This window comes from Pseudophryne corroboree, chromosome 4, assembly GCF_028390025.1.
Source record: "Pseudophryne corroboree isolate aPseCor3 chromosome 4, aPseCor3.hap2, whole genome shotgun sequence".
Classification (NCBI taxonomy): domain Eukaryota; kingdom Metazoa; phylum Chordata; class Amphibia; order Anura; family Myobatrachidae; genus Pseudophryne; species Pseudophryne corroboree.
In genome coordinates, this window is record NC_086447.1 from 880,865,319 (window position 1) to 880,892,725 (window position 27,407).

A 27,407-nucleotide genomic window follows, 5' to 3' on the forward strand; every position below is an offset into this window, starting at 1 on the left:
GACTTCGTCAGGGGGTGACGAAGCCCTGACGAAGTCCGTAGACGAAACGCGTTGGGCGTGGCTTGTGGAGCGTTAGACGTGTGAGACGTCTGAAAGTCTGGTCCAGGTGTGTCGGATGAATAACGTCTGACCGCGCTGTGTGGTGTGCCGTCCTGAGCGAGTCCCAGTGGGAGACACCCGTGGATACTTACAGCCAAACGACTGACCATGCTGATCTTCAAGAGCTAAGATGTATGTGAGCATTATTGTTCAATAAATGAATTTGTGATATTTTTCTCATACCTGCGCACTCCATTCTTCTTCTATATATATATATATATATATATATATATATATATATACTGTGTATATATATATATATATATATATATATATATATATATATAGTGTAATGGTACCTGGGTGAAAGAAGAAAAAATATTTTATAAACAATATTAGTATATAATTATATTTGAAATAATGAAATACTAATTGACGTGTGAGCTTGCATTATCAAGGAAGACCTGTGTGTGTTGTGATTATAACCCCTTATGACAATGAGATTTACATGTGCAACCGCTGAGCATGAAGAATCATAAATGCATCCAATACTGTTTGGCTGCTAATAACATTTGAGCGGTATTACAGAAAAGCAACAAATGTAACCAGTATAACCACAGTATAAGAAATCGGTATATACCTGTGACAATGTTGCTATTTTTGTAACTACAGTGAAACATTACTACTGAGAAATCAGATGAAGATTCGAGAGCAGAATGTAATCCAAAACATTATAGGAATGATGACCATAATATAGAATGAAGACAGTGCATAAGCATTTTGTTTTAGATCACACTTTTTATTTACTCTGAATTATTTTTTTCTTTTCCTTACACATTATTGTATTTCTATTTTTTACATATTTCGCTTTTTTTGTGACCCCAATAAAAGGGGAGCACACAATACTTCATATGTGATAATATTAAAGAAACCCACATCACATATGGGTATTGGATTCTTTCAAAGAAATCATTTTGGTATTTAAAAAAGCATTATAAATAAAAAAATAAAAAACATTTGTGGATAGGGAACGAGTTCTGCTGAAATTAAACGGATTCCTTTTTCTCCTCAGTGAGCAGCACCAGTCGCACGTGTTTATGTGGATCTATTGCAGGGGTGGCCAGACTTTTGGAGTCGGTGATCTACTTTGAAAGCTGAAAAGCTTTTGTGATCTACCTAGGTGGGATAATAGCACACGCCGGCGGCGCGCGCCCCCCCAAAAAGGGGCATGGCATAACAAAAAAGTGGGCGTGGTATAACAAAAAAAGGGACGTAGCCTTGCTGCACAGAATGTAATGACTGTCTCGCACGAAATAACACATTGGCCCCCACAGGTAAAAACCTCAAACACATATGCCCCCACAGTGCCAGATACACATGCCCCCACAGTGCCAGTTATGCCCCCACAGTGCCAGATACACATATCCCCCACAGTGCCAGTTATGACCCCACAGTGCCAGATACACATATGCCCCTACAGTGCCATGTGCCCACAGTGCTAGATATGCCCCCACAGTGCCACGTATGACCCCACAGTGCCAGAAACAGATATGCCTCCACAGTGCCAGATATTCCCCCACAGTGCCAGATATGCCCCCACAGTGCCAGTTAAAGATATGCCCCCACAGTGCCATGTGCCCACAGTACTAGATATGCCCCCACAGTGCCAGATATGGATATGCCCCACAGTGCCAGATATGCCCCCACAGTGCCAGATATGCCCCCACAGTGCCAGTTAAAGATATGCCCCCACAGTGCCATGTGCCCACAGTTCTAGATATGCCCCACAGTGCCAGATATGGATATGCCCCCACAGTGCCAGATATGCCCCCACAGTGCCAGATATGCCCCCAGGGTGCCACATATGACCCCACAGTGCCAGATACAGATATGACTCCACAGTGCCATGTGCCCACAGTGCTAGATATGCTCCCACAGTGCCACATATGACCCCACAGTGCCAGACACAGATATGACCCCACAGTGCCATGTGCCCACAGTGCTAGATATGCCCCCACAGTGCCACATATGACCCCACAGTGCCAGATACAGATATGCCCCCACAGTGCCATGTGCCCACAGTGCTAGATATGCCCCCACAGTGCCACATATGACCCCACAGTGCCAGACACAGATATGACCCCACAGTGCCATGTGCCCACAGTGCTAGATATGCCCCCACAGTGCCACATATGACCCCACAGTGCCAGATACAGATATGTCCCCACAGTGCCAGATATGCCCCCAGTGTGCCATGTGCCCACAGTGCCAGATATGCCCCCATAGTGCTGCTCACCGTTTTGCTGCTGTGTGGAGAGTGCAGAGCGTGCCTCTCCTGCCTGCCGCCCTGCCTCTCAGTCTGGTTTCCAGCGGTGACGGCAGCATGTATATCTCAAATCAGGCGCTGGTCCGCGAGCTCTGACTGGCAAACGAACCGGCACCTGATTTGAGCTATACACTCTACCGTCACTGCCGGAGACCAGACTGAGGGGCAGTGCAGCTGGCAGGAGAGGCGCACGCTGCGCTCTCCTTGCCTCGTGTGGATGGGCGGCGGATTGCGATGGACTGGTCGCATGTCCGCGATCAACCAGTCGATCGCGATCGACTGTTTGGCCACCTCTGATCTATTGTTTATATTAATTTTAAAACAACGTAGCATATTCCCTTAAGATTACAAATTTTCAAGTATTTTCTGGTGTGGGAATCTTCCTGAATCTAAATCTATAGAGATGTAAATTTGAGACGTCTTGATCCATGATTCTTGGCATTACCCGAGGAGCACCCATAGCAGATACGCTAAAAAGTGACTGGACCATTTTTGTAGTTTATTAAATGCTACACACTAGAGGTGCAATTAACATTTTGATCCAATTGTCTGGTTAGGCGTTATCGTTCACGCAACGCAAGCCACGCTCAGTAATGATGTCATTATGTCAACCCCTTTTCATCCCTTAGGGACACTGTCCACCTACATCTGTGACATCACAAGTTTGAAAGAAGTTGGCTGGTCTGATGGGAAAAAAATGGCTGGTTCAGTTGGACAGTTGGATGGTTGAAGGAAAATTTGGTCTGATGTATGGCCAGCATTAAGATGTATGGCCAGCTTTAAATAGAACTTTTCAGCAATTTGAAACTGCATAAAAGGTCTCAACAAGCAACACAGTATGCCACATTCAAAATAACTTCCAGAATAGATTAAAAAGAAAGTTATTGAAATATATCAGTCTGGAAAGAGTTAAAAAGCCATTTCTTAGGTGCTGTGACTCCATCAAACCACAGTGAGAGTTGTCCTCTCCAAATGGAGAACACTTGGAACAATGATACATCTTCCCAGTAGTGTCCGGCCTACTAAAATTCCTTCAAGAGCCCATCGACAACTCATTCAGGAAGTCACAAAGAACCCAGATAAACATCTAAGCAACTGCAGACATCTCTCACATCGGTTAATGTCAGCTTTCATGATTCCATGAAATATACACTGCTCAAAAAAATAAAGGGAACACTAAAATAACACATCCTAGATCTGAATGAATTAAATATTCTTATTAAATACTTTGTTCTTTACATAGTTGAATGTGCTGACAACAAAATCACACAAAAATGATCAATGGAAATCAAATTTATTAACCCATGGAGGTCTGGATTTGGAGTCACCCTCAAAATTAAAGTGGAAAAACACACTACAGGCTGATCCAACTTTGATGTAATGTCCTTAAAACAAGTCAAAATGAGGCTCAGTAGTGTGTGTGGCCTCCACGTGCCTGTATGACCTCCCTACAACCCACACAAGTGGCTCAGGTAGTGCAGCTCATCCAGGATGGCACATCAATGCGAGCTGTGGCAAGAAGGTTTGCTGTGTCTGTCAGCGTAGTGTCCAGAGCATGGAGGCGCTACCAGGAGACAGGCCAGTACATCAGGAGACATGGAGGAGGCCGTAGGAGGGCAACAACCCATCAGCAGGACCGCTACCTCCGCCTGTGTGCAAGGAGGAACAGTAGGAGCACTGCCAGAGCCCTGCAAAATGACCTCCAGCAAGCCACAAATGTGCATGTGTCTACTCAAACGAACAGAAACAGACTCCATGAGGGTGATATGAGGGCCCGACGTCCACAGGTGGGGCTTGTGCTTACAGCCCAACACTGTGCAGGACGTTTGGCATTTGCCAGAGAACACCAAGATTGGCAAATTCGCCACTGGCGTCCTGTGCTCTTCACAGATGAAAGCAGGTTCTCACTGAGCACATGTGACAGACGTGACAGAGTCTGGAGATGCCAAGGAGAACGTTCTGCTGCCTGCAACATCCTCCAGCATGACTGATTTGGCAGTGGGTCAGTAATGGTGTGGGGTGGCATTTCTTTGGGGGGCCGCACAGCCCTCCATGTGCTTGTCAGAGGTAGCCTGACTGCCATTAGGTACCAAGATGAGATCCTCAGACCCCTTGTGAGACCATATGCTGGTGCGGTTGGCCCTGGGTTCCTCCTAATGCAAGACAATGCTAGACCTCATGTGGCTGGAGTGTGTCAGCAGTTCCTGCAAGATGAAGGCATTGATGCTATGGACTGGCCCGCCCGTTCCCCAGACCTGAATCCAATTGAGCACATCTGGGACATTATGTCTCGCTCCATCCACCAACACTACGTTGCACCACAGACTGTCCAGGAGTAGGCGGATGCTTTAGTCCAGGTCTGGGAGGAGATCCCTCAGGAGACCATCCGCCATCTCATCAGGAGCATGCCCAGGCATTGTAGGGAGGTCATACAGGCACGTGGAGGCCACACACACTACTAAGCCTCATTTTGACTTGTTTTAAGGACATTACATCAAAGTTGGATCAGCCTGTAGTGTGTTTTTCCACTTTAATTTTGAGGGTGACTCCAAATCCAGACCTCCATGGGTTAATAAATTTGATTTCCATTGATAATTTTTGTGTGATTCTGTTGTCAGCACATTCAACTATTTAAAGAACAAAGTATTTAATAAGAATATTTAATTCATTCAGATCTAGGATGTGTTATTTTAGTGTTCCCTTTATTTTTTTGAGCAGTGTAGTATCTACTGTATGCTAGAGTTGCAAGAAGAAAACCACTGCTGTCCATGAGAAACATAAAGATTCATCTTGGATATGCCAAAAAAACACATTGATAAACCTAAGTCTTATGGGCTAAAGTTCTGTGGACTAAGGAACTTTTTGAAAGACTTGGGTCTCGTTACATCTGGAGTATAGCTAACTCAGCATTCCACAAAAAGAACATTATTCCAAAAGTCAAACATGATGGCGATCGTATGATGGTGTGGGGATGTTCTGCTGTTTCAGCAGGATCTGGGCAACTTGTCAGAACTGATGGAATCATCAATTCTGCTCTCTACCAGAAAATTCTGAGGGAGAATATTTGGTCATCAGTCTGTGATCTTTAGCTCATGCACACTTGGGTTATGCAGCAAGATAACGATCTGAAGCACAAGAGCAAGTCCACTTGTGAATGACTCACATTAAACAAAATTAAGGTTTTGGAGTGACCTAGTCAAAGTCCTGACTTGAATCTCATTGAGCTGCTGTGGCATAGTGGTTCTCAAACTTGGTCCTCGGGACCCCACACAGGTCACGTTTTACACGTCACCCAGCAGGAGCACTGTGTAAAAATCCACAGATGACTTGGAAAACATGAACTTTGTGGGGTCTTGAGGGCCGAGTTTGAGAACCTGTGCTGTCTCAGAATCGTAAACAGACAGTTTATGCTCCGAAACCCTCCATTGTAGCTGAATTAAAGCAATTCTGCAAAGAAGAGCTGGCAAAATTCCTCCACAGTGATAAGAAAGGCTGACCTACAGTTATAGTACTCTATTGGTTGCTGCTAAAGGTGGCACAACCAGTTATTGAGTTTAGGGGGGCAATTCATTTTTTGTATAGTTAATATACTGGGAAAAAGAGGGGACTAGACTGCACACCCTATTTTTAAACATAAAGAGGTGCTACCATGCTAAGGCTTCTTGTACCATGCTGGAGAAATAAAAATGCTGATGCACTAAAAACACTGATAGTGAAAATAATTTTGATAAACTCGTACTATTTAACATGAAATATAAGTGAAGTTCTTAGCCCACATCTGCACAAATATGTGGGCCCACCACTGCATCCAGGTGACTTCATTAGATGGGTCCCTAACATCTCTAATACTGTCACATTATATACATTATTTACAGCTTGCTAGGCTGGGCATGTTTACACTGGGAAACAAGGAGATTAAGAGGGGTCAAGATTAACATTTACAAATATATAAGGCAGGGCTAGCGGGGGAATTGTTTTTGGTAAGATCATCACAAAGGACACGTGGATACCTGCTTAGGTTAGAGGAGAGGAGATTTTGCACACAGAGATGAAAAAGTTTCTTCACATTAAGGACAATAAGTATTTGGAATTCCCTGCCTGAGAGAGTAGTGATGGTGGGCTCGGTCATTGCCTTTTAAGAATGGGCTAGATAAATTCCTAATGGATAAGGATATACAGGGTTATGGTGGGTAAATCATGCACTATAGTATTAAAATAACCGAATAAAAAAAAAAAAAAAAGTAATTGACATAACGGCTAAACATTCACCACAGTTAAATTAGTCTTAAAAATATTACAGTGTAGGAGATCCCCAACAGGTTAAACTTGATGGACAAATTGTCTTTTTTCAACATTAGAAACTATGTTACTATGTTATTTATCTAGGTCTTACCTTCCGATAGAACCCATATTAATATGTAGTCAGCAATGTAGGAACATGTGCTAATTAAAACATCTGAGGGTAGATGAGAGGGGAGCTAATACCAGAGTGAAGGAGCCTTACCTTCAAGTGTACAATATATACACAAATATAGAGGGAAAGTGGGGAGGGGGGGCGGACTGGACTGCACACCCTGTTGCAGTTATATATTTACCTACATAGTAATAAAAGTCAAATAGAATATAAAAGTATCTGCTTAAACACATACCTGGTATAATAATTACTTACTAGGGAGTGCTGTGTCTCTCCTTCTAAAGCCAGCAGGGAGCGCTGTGCCTTTCCTGCACTAACGTGCTGGCAGTGCTTTCACTAGTCTGGAGCACTGGGAAAGCTGACATGAGGGATCTCTGGCTGTGGGGGGTGTTTGAATGTTATTTGCTGAAAGGAGTGTGAGAGCCCAAGTGAAGGAATCACTCCAAGAAGTTGGTATGTTGAAGCACCATCACCTCCCCAGGTCCTCTATTAATGCTGTCCTAGATTCCCCTAGGCCTAGAAGTGTTGTAATGGAAGGAATGGAGCAACACTGGGTATTTTAAACAGGTTTAGATAGTTTCTAAATAAACCACCTTTATCCTTCCATCTCTATTTTGCCTCTATATAGGTCACATAGGAATCGCAGTACCAGATGTCTACACTGCCTGCAAAAGGTTTGAGGAGCTGGGAGTCACCTTTTTAAAGAAACCTGATTTTGGTAACTATTATTATTCCGTGGCTAGAAATGTATAAGATGGAATTGTCTGACATGAATTAGGATTGCCTCATTTTATGTTTGATTCGAACGTGTTGATGGAACCATATAGATATGAAGCTGGCATAGTTATTCTTATTTTGTGAGAATGCATCTCAGTGCCCGATATACCATTGTACTGTTAGACTGCTCATCTTTGCATGGTGAAGGTGCCGCTCTGGTCTCTGTAATTTTGACAATTTTAGTCTGCATTTATTTAGCAACAATTAGTTGCTAAATAGTTCTCCTGTGCGGTGGCTGGGAGATGGCTAAACAGACGCAAGATGATGGACCATCTTATGGGCGTGTTATGGGCCAGTTGTTGATCTGCCACTGATTAAATCAATAAGAAACTGCTGTCTCCTTATGATTAATGGGGCCAAAAGGTTTGATAAATAAGCCCCTAACTCCTGTATAATGTATCTGCACTGAGGATAATGCTGGCACATCCACTTATATGATACCACAGTGAGGGCTTGTTATATTTTGTTGACATGGTCATAATGCCTATATGCTTGGCATGTTGATATTGGCCAGACATTGACCACGTCGACATTTATCTTGTCACCTCGCTCTGATTAAATATCAACATAATTAGAATGTTGACAAAACTTTCCTGATGGTCTAGTAGAGACTTACCTGGTTCTGCAGGTCTGGCGGCTCCAGCATTGTCTTCCGGGTCTGTCGGTCAACTGGTGATGACATCTGGCTGATCCTGTGGCGATTCTGGTTATATCGCTACCAACTAAACACCTCCCTAATACCTAACCCTATCCTCCCCTCCCACAGCCTAACCTTCTGCTGCCGCAGCCTAACAGTCACCCTCCAGTCCGTTCAGAATGTCAACATTTCGCATGTCTACACTTTAACAATGTTACCATCATAACTGTTGACGTTGTGGTGTTGACATTATTATTTTCGACACAGGGAATAGCTGATAGCGTCATCAGAAATGCCGTACACTAATAGGATCGGTCAGCCTGTGAATTATTTCCTGTTTTTTTTCAGAGCGCAGTTCCATAATGGTCAGTAAATGCTCTTACTCACTGATCCACTCCTCGGATAATACTGTCCTCCATTGTTATCAGGCCTGTAATCTGTTCCTGTGGGTGGTCTCTGTTTTATGTTATAATATTGAGAGGGAGAACACTGTAGTTATTGGCTTCTGTCATGTAACATGTATGTTGGCTTTCAGGGAAAATGAAGGGATTAGCATTTATTGAAGACCCAGACGGCTACTGGATTGAGATCCACTGCCCTAAAAACATGGCAGCCATACTGAAACGATCGGTTCCACTGCTGGACTTGCATGTCTGATCACAAACTATTCTAGAGGCGTCAAACTGGAACGACGAGTTTGAGAATTGTGCTTAGGTGTGACACAGAAACTGACTACTGCAGCAGTGACAGGGCGCAGGAAGCCGGAGACCTGCGGGAATGTACTGGGAGAAATCCCTGCCTGGACCTGCCTCTTCATACACCGGAGATTTTTTATATCGGTTGTCGGAAATGACTTTACAGACTGTAGACTATGAGGCTTATACTGTATATAACAGGAGATATATATGTCAATAGAATCACAAATGGAGGAAAACTGACCTAAAAAGTTAACACATTATGTTTTATATAAAATGTCTTTTTTTTTTTTTTAAAGTCCTATTTAAGTTATATAAAAGCCACAAAAGTGACTTTTACAGGTAATAAAACAGAAAACAAAAGGAGAAAAAACGTGTCCAGGAAAATTTGTTTAAATGAAATTCATTTTAATGTTACTCCCGCACACAGAGACACACCGACGCACACCTTGTGTTTACTAAGTCATGATTATACCATCAGGGGTCCCCTGCACAGCCCCCCAGTGGCAGGAGCATTTCACAAGCTGCTTCCTATAGATCCTGGTCTGGACCCAGTCATACTGTCAGAGCTCAGATGCCACTACTAACCAGACTGGCAACCAGGGCTGCCGTCAGTTATTGCGGAGCCCAAGACTGACAAATTAGACAAAAAAAAAAAGTATATAAAAAGAAAAGAAAAAAAGAAAAAATATCTATCTATCTATCTATCTATCTATCTATCTATCTATCTATCTATCTATCTATCTATCTTAAAAAAGAAATTCCTATGCACATATGGAGCTACCCCAAATTATGCCCCCCTTTGCACCATATTAAGTCCCAGCAGTAATGCCCTTGTCACCACATTATGCCCAGCACCTGCTTGTTGTCAGGGGTTCTACTTGTTGACAGCGGATTCCCTCCCCCAGGCCTCCGCCGTCGCCGCCGCTGTAGGTCTGTCGTCCCGGCAGGGGCCGCTGTTCGCCCCTACCTGCTTTAAACTACGGAAAGCGTTGCTTCCAAAATGGCCACCGCCTCACAGGAGACAGATATTACAGGTACTAGACTTGAGCCCACTTTATGTCCTTTGCGTTCAGGGGAGTCCGCCCACAGGTCACATGGAGATTCTGGACATCTGTGACATGCAGGGACGGATTGGGAGATAAAAGTGGCCCTGGAAAAAATTCTAGAAGTGGCCTTGTGGGCGGCATCAAATCAACTGTAGACGGGACCAATACAAAAGTAGGCGGGATTACTGCTTCAAAATATAATGTAGGCGGAGTTACACCAACAAAAGGCAGATCATGTTAGTGTTCACTCTAGGATTTTTAGGGCAGGGTGCTGATCACAGGGAGGGCACATTTTTCATTCAGAAGGGCACTTTTTTAAGTTAGAAGGGCAAAATTACGTACAGTACATACTATAATGCTTGGTGCTCCCATTCCCACAGGTTAAAGTATGGACAGTGCGCGCCGAAGGGCGCGCGTCAAAAATTTAGGGCCGTTGTTTCGTGTGGAAGGGGCGTGGCCACATAACAGTGGCAATTCACATTACACCACACAGTGGTGCACCAAATACACAATGCACCAGGTAGAACCTCCTATACACACTGCGACAGGTAGAGCACGTTATACATATTGCGCCAGATAAAGCATGTTATACACATTGCGCCAGGTAGAGAGCACTGAGACACACTGCACCAGGTAGAGAGCACTGAGGCACATTGCACCAGGTAGAGAGCACTGAGGCACATTGCACCAGGTAGAGAGCACAGAGACACATTGCACCAGGTAGAGAGCACAGAGACACATTGCACCAGGTAGAGAGTACAGAGGCACATTGCACCAGGTAGAGAGCACTGAGGCACACTGCACCATGTAGAGAGCACTAAGGCACACTGCACCATGTAGAGAGCAATGCGACACATTGCACCAGGTAGAGAGCACAGAGACACATTGCACCAGATAGAGAGCACAGAGACACATTGCACCAGGTAGAGAGCACTGAGGCACACTGCACCATGTAGAGAGCACTGAGGCACACTGCACCATGTAGAGAGCACTGAGGCACATTGCACCAGGTAGAGAGCATAGAGACACATTGCACCAGGTAGAGAGCACAGAGACACATTGCACCAGGTAGAGAGCACAGAGACACATTGCACCAGGTAGAGAGCACTGAGGCACATTGCATCATGTAGCATACTTACCTACTCTCCCGGAAGCTGCGGGAGGCTCCCGTTTTTTGGAGTAGCCCCCCGCACCCCCGGAAGAGTGGGCAGGTCTCCCGCATCCTGCACGCACCCTAGTGATGCGAGCAGGATGGAGAGATAACCTCCCGCATTTGCGGGTCCGTCAGGTGGAGAAGGGGTTAAAATGACGCAAATCGCGTCATTTTAGCCCCGCCCCTTCCCGCGGACCCGCGACATTTCCCGATGCGGGGGGCGGGGCTTAGTGATGTCACAGTCCGCCCCCGCCCCCCGAAGACATTGCTGCGTCTCCTCTCCGGGCTTCTCCCGGAGAGGAGAAATAAAATGTAGGTAAGTATGTCATGTAGAGAGCACTGAGGCACATTGCATCATGTAGAGAGCACTGAGGCACACTGCACCAGGTAGAGAGCACTGAGGCACACTGCACCAGGTAGAGAGCACTGAGGCACACTGCACCAGGTAGAAAGCACTGAGGCACACTGCACCAGGTAGAGAGCACTGAGATACATTGCACTAGGTAGAGAGCACAGAGGCACATTGCACCAGGTAGAGAGCACAGAGGCACATTGCACCAGGTACAGAGCACTGAGGCACATTGCACCAGGTAGAGAGCACTAAGACACATTGCACCAGGTAGAGAGCACTGAGGCACACTGCACCAGATAGAGAGCACTGAGACACATTGCACCAGGGAGAGAGCACCGAGGCACATTGCACCAGGTAGAGAGCACAGAGGCACAATGCACCAGGTAGAGAGCACTGAGGCACATTGCACCAGGTAGAGAGCACTGAGGCACACTGCACCAGGTAGAGAGCACTGAGGCACACTGCACCAGGTAGAGAGCACTGAGGCACACTGCACCAGGTAGAGAGCACTGAGGCACACTGCACCAGGTAGAGAGCACTGAGGCACACTGCATCAAAAAAATAAAAAAGCGAGAAACCCAGTCCAATGCACTAAAGGGGATCCATGTTTACACATGGATCCCCTTTCCCTGAATGCCGGGACCCCACTGTGACTCCTGTCACTAGAGGACCTGGCAGCAAATCAGGGAGCGTTACGACATAGCACTCTCCTGATTGGCTGAGCGCTCCTGGCCTGTCAATCAGACGGAGCGGTCCTCCATTATAGTCAATGGTGGGAAAAATAAGATTTTACTTACCGATAAATATATTTCTCGTAGTCCGTAGTGGATGCTGGGGACTCCGTCAGGACCATGGGGATTAGCGGCTCCGCAGGAGACAGGGCACAAAAATAAAGCTTTAGGATCAGGTGGTGTGCACTGGCTCCTCCCCCTATGACCCTCCTCCAAGCCTCAGTTAGGATACTGTGCCCGGACGAGCGTACACAATAAGGAAGGATTTTGAATCCCGGGTAAGACTCATACCAGCCACACCAATCACACCGTACAACTTGTGATCTGAACCCAGTTAACAGTATGACAAACGTAGGAGCCTCTGAACAGACGGCTCACAACAATAACAACCCGATTTTTTTGTAACAATAACTATGTACAAGTATTGCAGACAATCCGCACTTGGGATGGGCGCCCAGCATCCACTACGGACTACGAGAAATAGATTTATCGGTAAGTAAAATCTTATTTTCTCTGACGTCCTAGTGGATGCTGGGGACTCCGTCAGGACCATGGGGATTATACCAAAGCTCCCAAACGGGCGGGAGAGTGCGGATGACTCTGCAGCACCGAATGAGAGAACTCCAGGTCCTCTTTAGCCAGGGTATCAAATTTGTAGAATTTTACAAACGTGTTCTCCCCCGACCACGTAGCTGCTCGGCAGAGTTGTAATGCCGAGACCCCTCGGGCAGCCGCCCAGGATGAGCCCACCTTCCTTGTGGAATGGGCCTTGACAGATTTAGGCTGTGGCAGGCCTGCCACAGAATGTGCAAGTTGAATTGTGCTACAAATCCAACGAGCAATCGTCTGCTTAGAAGCAGGAGCACCCAGCTTGTTGGGTGCATACAGTATAAACAGCGAGTCAGATTTTCTGACTCCAGCCGTCCTTGAAATATATATTTTCAATGCCCTGACAACGTCCAGCAACTTGGAATCCTCCAAATCGCTAGTAGCCGCAGGCACCACAATAGGCTGGTTCAGGTGAAACGCTGACACCACCTTAGGCAGAAACTGAGGACGCGTCCGCAGTTCTGCCCTGTCCGAATGGAAAATCAGATATGGGCTTTTATACGATAAAGCCGCCAATTCTGACACTCTCCTGGCTGAAGCCGGGGCCAGTAGCATGGTTACTTTCCATGTAAGATATTTCAAATCCACCGATTTGAGTGGCTCAAACCAATGGGATTTGAGAAAATCCAAAACTACATTAAGGTCCCACGGAGCCACTGGGGCCACAACCGGGGGCTGTATATGTAGTACTCCTTTTACAAAAGTCTGGACTTCAGGAACTGAAGCCAATTCTTTCTGGAAGAAAATCGACAGGGCCGAAATTTGAACCTTAATGGACCCCAATTTGAGGCCCATAGACAATCCTGTTTGCAGGAAATGTAGGAATCGACCCAATTGAAATTCCTCCGTGGGGGCCTTCCTGGCCTCACACCACGCAACATATTTTCTCCAAATGCGGTGATAATGTTGTGCAGTCACCTCCTTCCTGGCTTTTACCAGTGTAGGAATGACCTCTTCCGGAATGCCTTTTTCCCTTAGAATTCGGCGTTCAACCGCCATGCCGTCAAACGCAGCCGCGGTAAGTCTTGGAATAGACACGGTCCCTGCTGAAGCAGGTCCCGTCTTAGAGGTAGAGGCCACGGATCTTCCGTGAGCATCTCCTGAAGTTCCGGGTACCAAGTTCTTCTTGGCCAATCCGGAGCCACGAGTATCGTTCTTACTCCCCTTTGCCGTATAATTCTCAGTACTTTTGGTATGAGAGGCAGAGGAGGAAACACATACACTGACTGGAACACCCACGGTGTTACCAGAGCGTCCACAGCTATTGCCTGAGGGTCTCTTGACCTGGCGCAATACCTGTCCAGTTTTTTGTTGAGGCGAGACGCCATCATATCCGCCTTTGGTTTTTCCTAACGGTTCACAATCATGTGGAAGACTTCTGGATGAAGTCCCCACTCTCCCGGGTGTAGATCGTGTCTGCTGAGGAAGTCTGCTTCCCAGTTGTCCACTCCCGGAATGAACACTGCTGACAGTGCTATCACATGATCTTCCGCCCAGCGAAGAATCCTTGCAGCTTCTGCCATTGCTCTCCTGCTTCTTGTGCCGCCCTGTCTGTTTACGTGGGCGACTGCCGTGATGTTGTCCGACTGGATCAACACCGGCTGACCCTGAAGCAGGGGTTTTGCCAGGCTTAGAGCATTGTAAATCGCTCTTAGCTCCAGTATATTTATGTGAAGAGACATCTCCAGGCTTGACCATACTCCCTGGAAGTTTCTTCCCTGTGTGACCGCTCCCCAGCCTCTCAGACTGGCATCCGTGGTCACCAGGACCCAGTCCTGTATGCCGAATCTGCGGCCCTCTAACAGATGAGCACTCTGCAACCACCACAGAAGAGACACCCTTGTCCGTGGCGATAAGGTTATCCGCTGATGCATCTGCAGATGCGATCCGGACCATTTGTCCAGCAGATCCCACTGAAAAGTTCGTGCGTGGAATCTGCCGAATGGAATCGCTTCGTAAGAAGCCACCATCTTTCCCAGGACTCTTGTGCATTGATGCACAGACACTTTCCCTGGTTTTAGGAGGTTCCTGACAAGTTCGGATAACTCCCTGGCTTTCTCCTCCGGAAGAAACACCTTTTTCTGAACCGTGTCCAGAATCATTCCCAGGAACAGCAGACGTGTCGTCGGGGTCAATTGAGATTTTGGAAAATTCAGAATCCACCCGTGCTGTTGCAGCACTACTTGGGTTAGTGCTACTACGTCCCCCAGCTGTTCCCTGGACCTTGCCCTTATCAGGAGATCGTCCAAGTAAGGGATAATTAATACGCCTTTTCTTCGCAGAAGAAACATCATTTCGGCCATTACCTTGGTAAAGACCCGAGGTGCCGTGGACAATCCAAACGGCAGCGTCTGAAACTGATAATGACAGTTTTGCACCACGAACCTGAGGTACCCTTGATGTGAAGGGCAAATTGGGACATGCAGGTAAGCATCCTTGATGTCCAGGGACACCATAAAGTCCCCTTCTTCCAGATTCGCTATCACTGCTCTGAGTGACTCCATCTTGAACTTGAATTTTTGTATGTACAGGTTCAAAGATTTCAGATTTAGAATAGGTCTTACCGAGCCGTCCGGCTTCGGTACCACAAATAGTGTGGAATAATACCCCTTTCCCTGTTGTAGGAGGGGTACCTTGACTATCACCTGCTGAGAATACAGCTTGTGAATGGCTTCCAATACCGTCGCCCTGTCTGAGGGAGACGTTGGCAGAGCAGACTTTAGGAACCGGCGAGGGGGAGACTTCTCGAATTCCAACCTGTAACCCTGAGATACTATCTGCAGGATCCAGGGGTCCACCTGTGAGTGAGCCCACTGTGCGCTGAAATTCTTGAGTCGACCCCCCACCGCCCCTGAGTCCGCTTGTAAAGCCCCAACGTCATGCTGAGGGCTTTGCAGAAGCCGGGGAGGGCTTCTGCTCCTGGGAAGAAGCTGCTTGGTGCACTCTCTTACCCTTTCCTTTGCCTCGGGGCAAATATGACTGTCCTTTCGCCCGCTTGTTCCTATAGGAACGAAAGGACTGCGGCTGAAAAGACGGTGTCTTTTTCTGTTGGGAGGGGACCTGAGGTAAAAAGGTGGATTTCCCGGCTGTTGCCGTGGCCACCAAATCCGATAGACCGACCCCAAATAATTCCTCCCCCTTATACGGCAATACTTCCATATGCCGTTTGGAATCCGCATCACCTGACCATTGTCGCGTCCATAAACTTCTTCTGGCAGATATGGACATCGCACTTACTCTCGATGCCAGAGTGCAAATATCCCTCTGAGCATCTCGCATATAAAGAAAAGCATCCTTTAATTGCTCTAAAGTCAATAAAATACTGTCCCTATCTAGGGTATCAATATTTTCAGTCAGGGAATCCGACCAAACCACCCCAGCACTGCACATCCATGCAGAGGCGATGGCTGGTCGCAGTATAACACCAGTATGAGTGTATATACTTTTCAGGGTAGTTTCCAGCCTCCTATCCGCTGGATCCTTGAGGGCGGCCGTTTCAGGAGACGGTAACGCCACTTGTTTTGATAAGTGTGTGAGCGCCTTATCCACCCTAGGGGGTGTTTCCCAGCGCGCCCTAACCTCTGGCGGGAAAGGATATAATGCCAATAACTTCTTTGAAATTAGCAGTTTTCTATCGGGGTTAACCCACGCTTCATCACACACTTCATTCAATTCGTCTGATTCAGGAAAAACTACAGGTAGTTTTTTCAGACCCCACATAATACCCCTTTTTGTGGTACATGCAGTATCAGAGATATGCAAAGCCTCCTTCATTGCCGTGATCATATAACGTGTGGCCCTACTGGAAAATACGTTTGTTTCTTCACCGTCGACACTAGATTCGGTGTCCGTGTCTGGGTCTGTGTCGACCGACTGAGGTAAAGGGCGTTTTACAGCCCCTGACGGTGTCTGAGACGCCTGTACAGGTACTAACTGGTTTGCCGGCCGTCTCATGTCGTCAACTGATTTTTGTAACGTGCTGACATTATCACGTAATTCCATAAACAAAGCCATCCATTCCGGTGTCGACTCCCTAGGGGGTGACATCACCATTACCGGCAATTGCTCCGCCTCCACACCAACATCGTCCTCATACATGTCGACACACACGTACCGACACACAGCAGACACACAGGGAATGCTCTTATCGAAGACAGGACCCCACTAGCCCTTTGGGGAGACAGAGGGAGAGTTTGCCAGCACACACCCATGCGCTATAAATATATAGGAACAACCCTATAGAAGTGTTGTCTCCCTTATAGCAGCTTAATATATCAAAAAACGCCAAAAAAGTGCCCCCCCCCTCTCTGTTTTACCCTGTTTCTGTAGTGCCGTGCAGGGGAGAGTCCTGGGAGCCTTCCTCGCAGCGGAGCTGAGCAGGAAAATGGCGCTGTGTGCTGAGGAGATAGGCCCCGCCCCCTATTTCGGCGGGCTCTTCTCCGGTGTTTGTGAGACCTGGCAGGGGTGAAATACATCCATATAGCCCCAGGGGCTATATGTGATGTATTTTTTTTAGCCAGAACAAGGTATTCTCATTGCTGCCCAGGGCGCCCCCCGCAGCGCCCTGCACCCTCCGTGACCGCTGGTGTGAAGTGTGTGACAACAATGGCGCACAGCTGCAGTGCTGTGCGCTACCTCATGAAGACTGAAAAGTCTTCTGCCGCCGGTTTCTGGACCTCTTCACTTTTTCGGCATCTGCAAGGGGGTCGGCGGCGCGGCTCCGGGACCGGACTCCATGGCTGGGCCTGTGTTCGATCCCTCTGGAGCTAATGGTGTCCAGTAGCCTAAGAAGCCAATCCATCCTGCACGCAGGTGAGTTCACTTCTTCTCCCCTAAGTCCCTCATTGCAGTGAGCCTGTTGCCAGCAGGACTCACTGTAAAATAAAAAACCTAAAAACTTTTTCTAAGCAGCTCTTTAGGAGAGCCACCTAGATTGCACCCTGCTCGGACGGGCACAAAAACCTAACTGAGGCTTGGAGGAGGGTCATAGGGGGAGGAGCCAGTGCACACCACCTGATCCTAAAGCTTTATTTTTGTGCCCTGTCTCCTGCGGAGCCGCTAATCCCCATGGTCCTGACGGAGTCCCCAGCATCCACTAGGACGTCAGAGAAATTGCGGTCTGCGGATAATCGGGAGGTTAATTGAGGTCACTCTCGTGGGTGACATCAATTAACTTTGCGGTTAGCCGCAGACATCTAAGCCCCCAGACACAAAAGTACACCTCACACCTATAAAATGACATCTCACACCCCCAGACATAAAATTACACCTCACTCTCCCCAAGCACAAAATTACACCTTACCCCCCTTACACAAAATTACACCTCACCCCCCCTACACATAATTACACCTTACCCCCCAAACACAAAATTACACCTCACACCTCCAGAGCACTGTACACGAGTCATACCACCTCATTTCTCCTACTGTAGAATGTGCACTCACCGCGGCCGCACCTTCTCTTCCTGCAAGGTCCGCGCTGATTACGTCTGTGGCGCTTGGCGCGCGGACCTCCTCTTCAGGTCAGCCGGTTGGGGGCGGGGCCGCTGACTAGAAAACGGCCGCTGCATTGCCCACAATGAAGCAAGTGATATAGAGTGGGGGCGGGGCCGGTTCTGTGGCCGCAGCAAGGCATAAGCAGAGTATGTGGAGGGGGGCGTGGCCGGCTCTCCTGATAGCGGCCGCCGCAGCAAGGCATAAGCAGATGACATGGGGGGGTGGCCGGATCCCCTGATAGCGGCCATTGGCCGACGCAGCTAGGCATAAGAAGATGACATGGGGGGGGGGGGGCATGGCCGCCTCTCCTGATAGCGGCCGGTGGCCGCAGCAAGACTTAAGCAGTTTCTCCATTAAACAGTTCACAGGTGACACAGGGGTAAGACAGGCGGCCCTACACCCCGCTCGGCCAACCGGGGGAACTCCCGGTACATGCAACGCCCAATCCGGCCCTGGTGACATGTCTACCTTTCCTTTTACCAGCTACAGTGCCCTGCCAGTACTTGTGGTGATAGAAGTGTGCCCTGCTCCTCCACCTGCCCCCAGTATGCTGTGGGTCACTCAGTCTTGCTGGTAATCCCGCACTGCATATACATCAGCTCACCTGGTACTGCCTGTAATGCCTATCTGCATACATACATACATACATACATACATACATACATACATACATACATACATGCACTCTTTCAGCACTGTCTGTTCCCTGTGTTATTATGGAATCCTGTCAGCAATACAGAGAACGACCATCAGCGCAAAGTACCGATTTCAGGTACTTAGTGCATGTGCAGGAAGCAGCCCGGCATCAGACTGTCTTTGATTGATTGACAGTCTGATGCTGTTTCGGGAGTGGTGACGGCCTCCGGAGGTGTGTCGCTGGCGTTTTTGGGGCGGAAAGAGGTCAGGAATCTCTGTGGTAGCATTGCCAATAACTGACATGGAAACTGCAGCGCGCCACGTGCCATTGATGTGAGAGGTGAGCATCCACTCCTAAGGTGCAAGAGGGCCGACCAGCTACAGTGAAGCAGCTCACCGTCAGAATGAGCCTGGAGGCTACCAGACGTGTGTCTAAAACGATAGCTCAGCCGTCTAAGGGGGACATTTACTAAGCAGTGATAAGAGCGGAGAAGTGAGCCAGTGGAGAAGTGCCCATGGCAACCAATCAGCACTGAAGTAACATCTATAATTGTGCATACTATAAAATGATCAGAGCTGCTGATTGGGTGATGGGGAAATTTCTCCACTGGCTCACTTCTCCGTTCTTATCGCTGCTTGGTAAATGTACCCCTAACTGCTATACGTGCTGCACACGGCGGTTACTCTATTAGCTGGTGGTCATTATAATGTGACTCCGCCGTGTATTTGCTCTTTTACTAAGAGTCAGGTGTCTTTTATACCATTAGCAATAACATAATGGTGTCTGGGCCTGATCAGAGATGAAGGTTAATGCCGTTTCAGCTGCAAATTTGTACACAGTGGCTGTGCGATAATATGCAAATGTCACAGCCACCAGGATTTGTATTGAGACGCCCACTGGCGGAATCATCGGACTCACATCACACAAACATTGATCTTCTAAGTAACGGTATGGTGATGTAGCATGGCCGCTGGAAGCCAGACTCAGGAGCCATTGTAACTACCTACAGGATCGTAGTCGCAACATGTGACATGCCCCAGAAATGGTCGCGACACTCCTCCCGTTACCTCCCACAAACTGTCCCTGACTTTCAATCGCTCAGCGAACAAATTTTTACTGCGACCACCGTCTCAGGACCATCGCAGCACCTGCGCAGTGCCACTTAATGTGCATACACAGTGGGTGTTTTGCCCAGCGTGTACGCACAGCAATAATCGTGAACATCGCTGGCAGGAAAATGGAACAGTGCATTCACACCGAGCTATTTTCCTTGTGCCAGCGATGTTCACCGGGAAGGGGGGGGGGGGGGGGGGGGGTGTGCTCTACTCGGCTGTTCAAACAGCCCGACAGACGGTAGCGGCCAGGGATGTGGGAGTGCGAAACAGCGCTCATCGCCCGCCCAATACACACTGGCCGGATTTGAGCTCAAAATGACAAAAGTGAGCTAAATTAAGCTCAAAATCGCCCAGTGTGTATGAGCCTTTAGACCAGGCATGTCCAAACTGCGGCCCTCCAGCTGTTGTGAAACTACACATCCCAGCATGCCCTGACACAGTTTTGCTGTCAGAGAATGCTAAAGCTGTGTCGGGGCATGCTGGAATGTGTAGTTTCTCAACAGCTGGAGGGCCGCAGTTTGGGCATGCCTGCTTTAGACCCATCGCAGTGGCTAAAAAATCTCCCTACTGAATCAGGCCCTCAGTGTGGGGCAGATACCAGGTTGTAGAGTTCTTACATTTTATAACGTCTGGGTGCTATCTGCATACTCTGTGCTCACCACAGTAAAAGACAGAGGGCCAGTCTGGTTACCCCAGCCCAATCTGTATGCTCCAGTACAGTGCAGTGTCCAGCACCTCACTCCAGTCACACCTGTGGCACATCTGTATGACACCTGGGTGACACACCTGGAGTTGATAATGTTCACACTTCCCCATGCCAGCTCTGCTGCTACCAGTCTATATACAGGGCTGGCCCCACCTCTGGGATCGGTCTCACCCGGTTCTCTGAAGTTACAGTTCAGGATCCAAGGGCAAACTGTGATTGCCAACAAGTGGGCGGGGCCAGTGGCTGATTGCCAGGGGGTGGGCGGGACAATTGATGATGGGCAGCAGATGGGCGTGGGCAGCGCGATCATTCCTGTAGTAGGCTCTCAGACAGGTATCTTTAGCTCCGCCCTCTATGGTGATTTGCAGTAAATGGGCAGGGATGTGGGTACGTGGCCAGGTGATCTGACTGACAGCAGGAGGGCGGTGCAGAGTGACGTCATTAGGAGGCCGGAGGGTGTGTCTGGGTCTCTGGGAGACAGACATGGCGGAGGCGCAGCAGGAGCTGAGCGGCCTGAGCGATGAGGCGGCCTATAGCGCCTGCACTGACCCGTCCCCGGACACCAAGGTACCGTCACTGGCCGCCGCCACATGATCCCTCTGTCGTGTTACACACACTGCCTGCTCCCTATGTATTTATGTAATACTATGATATGCATTGTAGTCTATATATTGTTATACTGTACATTGCACCCTGCTCCCTATATGGTGTTATACTGTACATTGCACCCTGCTCCCTATAATAGTGTTATACTGTACATTGCACCCTGCTCCCTATAATAGTGTTATACTGTGCATTGCACCCTGCTCCCTATATAGTGTTACACTGTACATTGCATTCTATATAGTGTTATACTGTACATTGCACCCTGCTCCGTATATAGTGTTATACTGTACATTGCACCCTGCTCCCTATATAGTGTTACACTGTACATTGCACCCTGCTCCCTATATAGTGTTACACTGTACATTGCACCCTGCTCCCTATATAGTGTTACACTGTACATTGCACCCTGCTCCCTATATAGTGTTACACTGTGCATTGCACCCTGCTCCCTATATAGTGCTATACTGTGCATTGCACCCTGCTCCCTATATAGTGCTATACTGTGCATTACACCCTGCTCCCTATATAGTACTATACTGTGCATTGCACCCGGCTCCCTATATAGTGCTATACTGTGCATTGCACCCTGCTCCCTATATAGTGTTATACTGTACATTGCATCCTATATAGTGTTATACTGTACATTGCACCCTGCTCCCTATATAGTGTTATACTGTACATTGCACCCTGCTTCCTGTATAGTTACACTGTACATTTCACCCTGCTCCCTATATAGTGTTATACTGTACATTGCATCCTATATAGTGTTATACTGTGCATTGCACCCTACTCCCTATATGTTCCTATACTGCGCATTAGACTCCCTGCTCCCTATATGGTGCTATACTGTGCATTGCACGGGTGGTCTTCAGGTTGCCGGCTGTCAGGATCCCGGCACACATCCGTGGACCCCCACGACCCCCCTGGAGGGAGAATAAATAGCGTGCGCGCCACCGTGCCTGCAGTGTGGCGAGCGCAGCGAGCCCGCAAGGGGCTCATTTGTGCTCGCCACGCTGTCGGTATGCCAGCGGTCAGGCTTCCGGCGCCAGTATGCTGGTCGCCGGGAGCCCGGCCGCTGGCATACCATACTTCACCCCATTGCACCCTGCTCCCTATATGTTACTATACTGTGCATTGCACCCTGCTCCCTATATGTTACTATACTGTGCATTCCACCTTGCTCCCTATATAGTGCTACACTGTGCATTGTATTCTGTATAGTGTTATACTGTGCATTGCACCCGGCTCCCTATATAGTGCTATACTGTGCATTGTATTCTGTATAGTGTTATACTGTGCATTGCACCCGGCTCCCTATATAGTGCTATACTGTGCATTGCACCCTGCTCCCTAATGTTATACTGTGGATCGCACCCTGCTCCCTATATGTTACTATACTGTGCATTCCACCCTGCTCCCTATATGTTACTATACTGTGTGTTGCACCCTGCTCCCTATATGTTACTATACTGTGCGTTGTACCCTGCTCCCCATATGTTACTATACTGCGCATTACACCCTGCTCCCTATATAGTGCTATACTGTGCATTGTATCCTGTATAGTGTTATACTGTGCATTACACCCTGCTCCCTCTATAGGGTTATACGGTACATTGCACCCTGCTCCCTATATAGTGTTACACTGTACATTGCACCCTGCTCCCTATATAGTGTTATACTGTACATTGCATCCTATATAGTGTTTTCTCCAGCAGGGTCCACAGGATAACAATGAGATATGATGGAGCGATAGCGGATTGGCACCAAACGATCACAAGCTTTCAGTATCCCAGGATGCAACAGGCCCGTCCATATATCCCCGCCCACTGGCTGAGGCAAATCAGTTTTTTGTTTGGTGCGGCAGGAGCCGGACCATGGTCACAGGGCTGCTGTTTTTGGCAGACCTAAGCTTTCTTATTTTATTTTTATAGTCTTACTATGTTTCCTGAGTGATCTTTCCCAACAGCGTCTTCTACGCATATTGGAAAGAGTCGCTCCAACAACTCTCCGCTGGGTCGCAACAACTCTTACCCACGGTACAAGTGCTGTCTCGACGGGCGTCTCTGTCGGATATAAAAGCAGGTCCAGCAGACGTTACCAGGCTGTGGCCGGAGCACGGGGAGAAGGTAAGGCATCGGTTCCACTTAGAGGGGGAATACGGAAACAGCCGCACTGTATTGGGAGGAGACTACCAAACAGTAGCTGGCACGCCGCCACCACTGGTGCTCCAGCGCTAGGTCTTAGGGATCATAAGGCACTAGGAATAGCATGAGGCTGCGATCCCTAAGGTTGCTGTCAGCGGTGGGGAGTCGGACGCTCTCCTGGTCGTCCCTCCCCCCAGTTCATGACCAGTTTCTGTCGGTCTCCCGCCATGAACTCTTGCCTCGCTTCCGTCTCAGACGCTACCACGAGGGGTCTCGGTCGCAGCATAGGTGGCTGCGTCTGTGTTCACTAAGCGCTACCGCAAGGAGACCCGGTCGCAGTACAGGTGTCTGTATGACCGGTGCATCTGTATGCACAGTGCTTCTGTGTCCACTTAAAGTTCCCGGAGCGACAGTGTACACTAGTAGCGTCTGGATCCACTCAGCGTTCGCTAACGTATTGATCGATCTTGGAAGTGAGGTGAGTCTCCCTGTATACCACTCTACTGAGTACGGGTTATACAGCACTAAAATTCTATCTACTTTTGTCAGTATGAATAGTTAAGTTTAGTGCCTATTGCATATGAGTCTGTGTACATTACTGTGGTTTTCTACGCATTGCGTCTGAATACGTTATTCTGCATAAAACAGAATTCAGTAATATGTACTCCTACATCCTTTGAAATGTGTTTGTAGTTGATATTATGCTCATATGACTAATATATAACATGTGACTGACTGCTAGTGTGATTGCTGACTTTATATATGTTTGTCAGTTGGTCTCCTGATCCTCAAGGCCGGATGCATGGGTAGGGACAGATTGTAACCACTTTATCTCTCTAAAGTGATATCAGTCACAAATTGTGTAGTACACTGTGAAAGTGCTGATTATTTATCATGTCTAAGAGCGGCAAAAGTGACAAGGGTACACTTACAGTAACACCAACAACTACTCAATATTATGATGTTTGCAAAAACTGTATTATCCTTTCTGATCTGGTACAGGATGGTTTATGTGTAAATGGTTGGAGGTTCAGGTCCCTGATCGACACCAGGTATAGATAGAATCTCTTGGGTGATGTTTGCACAGACCTTGTCCAGTTTGGCTGAAAGGTTAATTCCTACAGTCTCGATACCAGGAATGAGGTTCACTAGAATCCATACATGCAGCTCCCTACATACGGTATATCCCCAACAGCTTCTCCAAATAAATCAAGCTGATAAACAGAGTATAAATAAATCATCCACTTCACAGGCTACACATGATGATCATCAGACGATGAAAGCTTAATATACATTACTTCGGCACACGAAGAACAGGTAAAAGGTATCAGTTCAGTGAATAAACTGAAACAATAAGAGCAGTAAAGGCTAGTCTGTTCTTAGAGGCACCAGAGCCTTGGTTAAAAATAAGGCACCCGTATTTTAATGTCCCAAAACAGGTAGGGCCTCCTCAAGGGGGACACCAACAGCTGAGAATCGGGAAAAGGTTTGGGCTACATTCCAATATCCTTTTCCAGCTGGGGATGTTAAAAAAAACAAAAAACAAAACCAATAGGGAAGTGCCTCATATGCATATCATTTGATAGTGCAAAAATCTATATGGCCTCTGCCGTCAACATCAAAAGAGTAATGGTTTTCAAAAAAAACATAATGTCTCTGTCTAGGGCAGTCATAAGGCCAGCCAGGACTTCAGCTTGCATAAAAGCAAATAGCTGCATGGGCTGAGGTACTGGAAGACGGACTTTCAGTACCTGCAGGGGAGCAAGAATCCCATATAGCTTACATGTAACAGGCAGCAAAGATGTGGGTTATGCTTTTGGGGCATCAACCTTAACAATAGCTGCTAAACAGATCAGTTTACTTACTACAGGCAAAGCTGATTCAGAATCAAAGAAGGCTCTGGGAACTTGACATTGGATGAAAGTCTATGTTTGAGTAAGCAGATAGTGGGGAGTCAGAATCAGACTCCAAGAAGGTCACGTTTCCTTCCACATATAACCCCTAGTTAGGGGTCTGGTTTCAGCTTTTTTGGTCATAAAGGAAAAGCAATAGGTTCGTAACAGCGACCAGAGGGCCGGCTTCCAAACCAGAGGATAACCCATCAGCATGATGGTACAGGCCTTCTTCTGGAGGATACCAGGGTAGGGGGCCGACCTTGTAGGTTGCACAGATCTGTTAACAGATGCCTGCGTGCAAGCAGCGGTATCTCTAGTTTATGCTTTCCTATCAAGAGCATCTTCCTCGAAGATTCTTCTGCTCCAACCCGTCCAGAGGCGAAGATAGGGGGATTGCAAGAAGCAGTTCAGAAATTGCTTTTGTCAGGAGTAGTCATCCCGGTAACCCATGCACAATGTGGACAGGGGGTTTACTCCAACCTGGGTTTGATTCAGAAGGATTCTTTTCTCCATTCTCAATCTCTAAAATCCTAAACCGATAGGTTTGGGTACCACGGTTCACATGGATGCGCTCCATAGTTGGGCAAGGAGCCAGTAGATTACATAGTATCCCTGGATAGTCAGGATGCTTACCTACAGGTTTCTATAGCACTGTCCATTAGTGTTATTTCAAGGGTTACCATCCTTCAGTAACATTCAGTTCTGGGTCTTACCTTTTGGGTTAGCCACAGCCCCAGAATATGTTCCTAAATATTTATGGCAGTTTATCTCCGCAAGCATGGAATTAGAAAATTGCCATACCTAGTCTCCAGACTCGGGTAGACAAGTGGGGTTTGCCAGAGGTAGATCTCATGACGTCCTATCAGCAAAAGACCCGTATACCTGTCAGGAACAAGGGATCAGGTGATCTTTGTGTACGTCTTTTTTTGATAAAATGGGAATTTAATTTCACGTATATGTGTATCATCGGATCATCCTGCTACCCAGGATGTTGAGGAAAATACAACAAAAGTGCCGTATCTTTTTCCTCCAATCATCCTGCTACCAGGGTAGTGAGGAAGATAAATGAAGCTAAGAGTGCCGTGATTCTAATAGCTCCGGCTTGGCCCAGAAGGCGTTAGTACACAGATCAGCAGAGAATGTCGATGGACGCCACTTCTGCTTCCTCAATGCCCAGATCTGCTAATGCAGGGTCCTTGTTATCACAGACATCTGGATCAACTGTCTTTTACGACGTGGCTCTTAAAACCTCTATCCTGAAGTCAAGAGGATTCTCACAGGTAAATCAAACAATGTTCAGAGCAGGAAAGACTTCCTCTGCTCATATATACCACCGAATATAGCAATCCTATAATCATTGGTGTAATGGAAGAGTTATGGACCCAAAATCTTTCAGAATTCCAAGGGTTCTAGCATTCTTTCAGGCAGGAGTGGATAAAGGTTTAAGGATGGCTTCCTTGAGAGTGCAAGTGTCAGCGTTGACTGCATAGTTCCAAAAGAAAATTGCCAATTTTCAGGATGGGTGCACTTTTTCCAGGGAGTGCTGCGTCTTCAACCTTCCTTCCGCCTGCGGTGCTTTGGGACTGCAGTCTAGTCCTCAAAGCCCTTCAAGTTGCTCCATTGGAACCACTTAAAGTGGATCTTAAATGGTTAACAGCTGAAGTTCTCTTTCTGTTGACTATGGCATCGGCTAGAAGAGTATCAGATTTAGGAGCACTGTTATGTAAATCTCCTTTTCCGATGTTTATCCGGATAAAGTAGTTCTCCAGAACTAGATCTGGGTAGGTCCACCTTAATGAAGAAATTGTAGTCCCGGTTTTTCAGGTATCGGGACTTTCTTCGGGAGAAGCGCCGCTGGTCGTAGTCCGGGCATTAAGGGTCTACGTGGGTTGTACCAGTGCCGTCAGAAAGATAGTTTCTCTCTTAATTCTCTACGAATTTCATGTGAGAGGATGGCCTGCTACAAAACAGACGCTGGCAAGATGTCTTCGAATGATGATTTCAGAAGCATACTCTCAAGCTGATCT

General features: G+C 47.5%; 2 protein-coding genes across 5 annotated transcripts in view; both read left to right on the plus strand.

Annotated features, from left to right (window-relative positions):
• LOC134910609 (lactoylglutathione lyase-like) overlaps window positions 1–9,249 on the plus strand; it is a 90,525-nt gene extending 81,276 nt beyond the window's left edge. For all 4 annotated transcript variants that reach the window (XM_063918857.1, XM_063918856.1, XM_063918854.1 and 1 more), the window contains 2 exons: window positions 7,408–7,497; window positions 8,729–9,249. In XM_063918857.1, the coding sequence (XP_063774927.1) occupies window positions 7,408–7,497; window positions 8,729–8,850 (212 nt within the window). In that variant the 3' untranslated portion in view covers window positions 8,851–9,249. The remainder of the gene's footprint in view (window positions 1–7,407; window positions 7,498–8,728) is intronic.
• An 11,857-nt stretch (window positions 9,250–21,106) lies between these two features.
• LOC134910610 (lactoylglutathione lyase-like) overlaps window positions 21,107–27,407 on the plus strand; it is a 39,629-nt gene continuing 33,328 nt past the window's right edge. Inside the window, exon 1 of the mRNA XM_063918858.1 lies at window positions 21,107–21,302. Within this exon, the coding sequence (XP_063774928.1) occupies window positions 21,219–21,302 (84 nt within the window). The 5' untranslated portion in view covers window positions 21,107–21,218. The remainder of the gene's footprint in view (window positions 21,303–27,407) is intronic.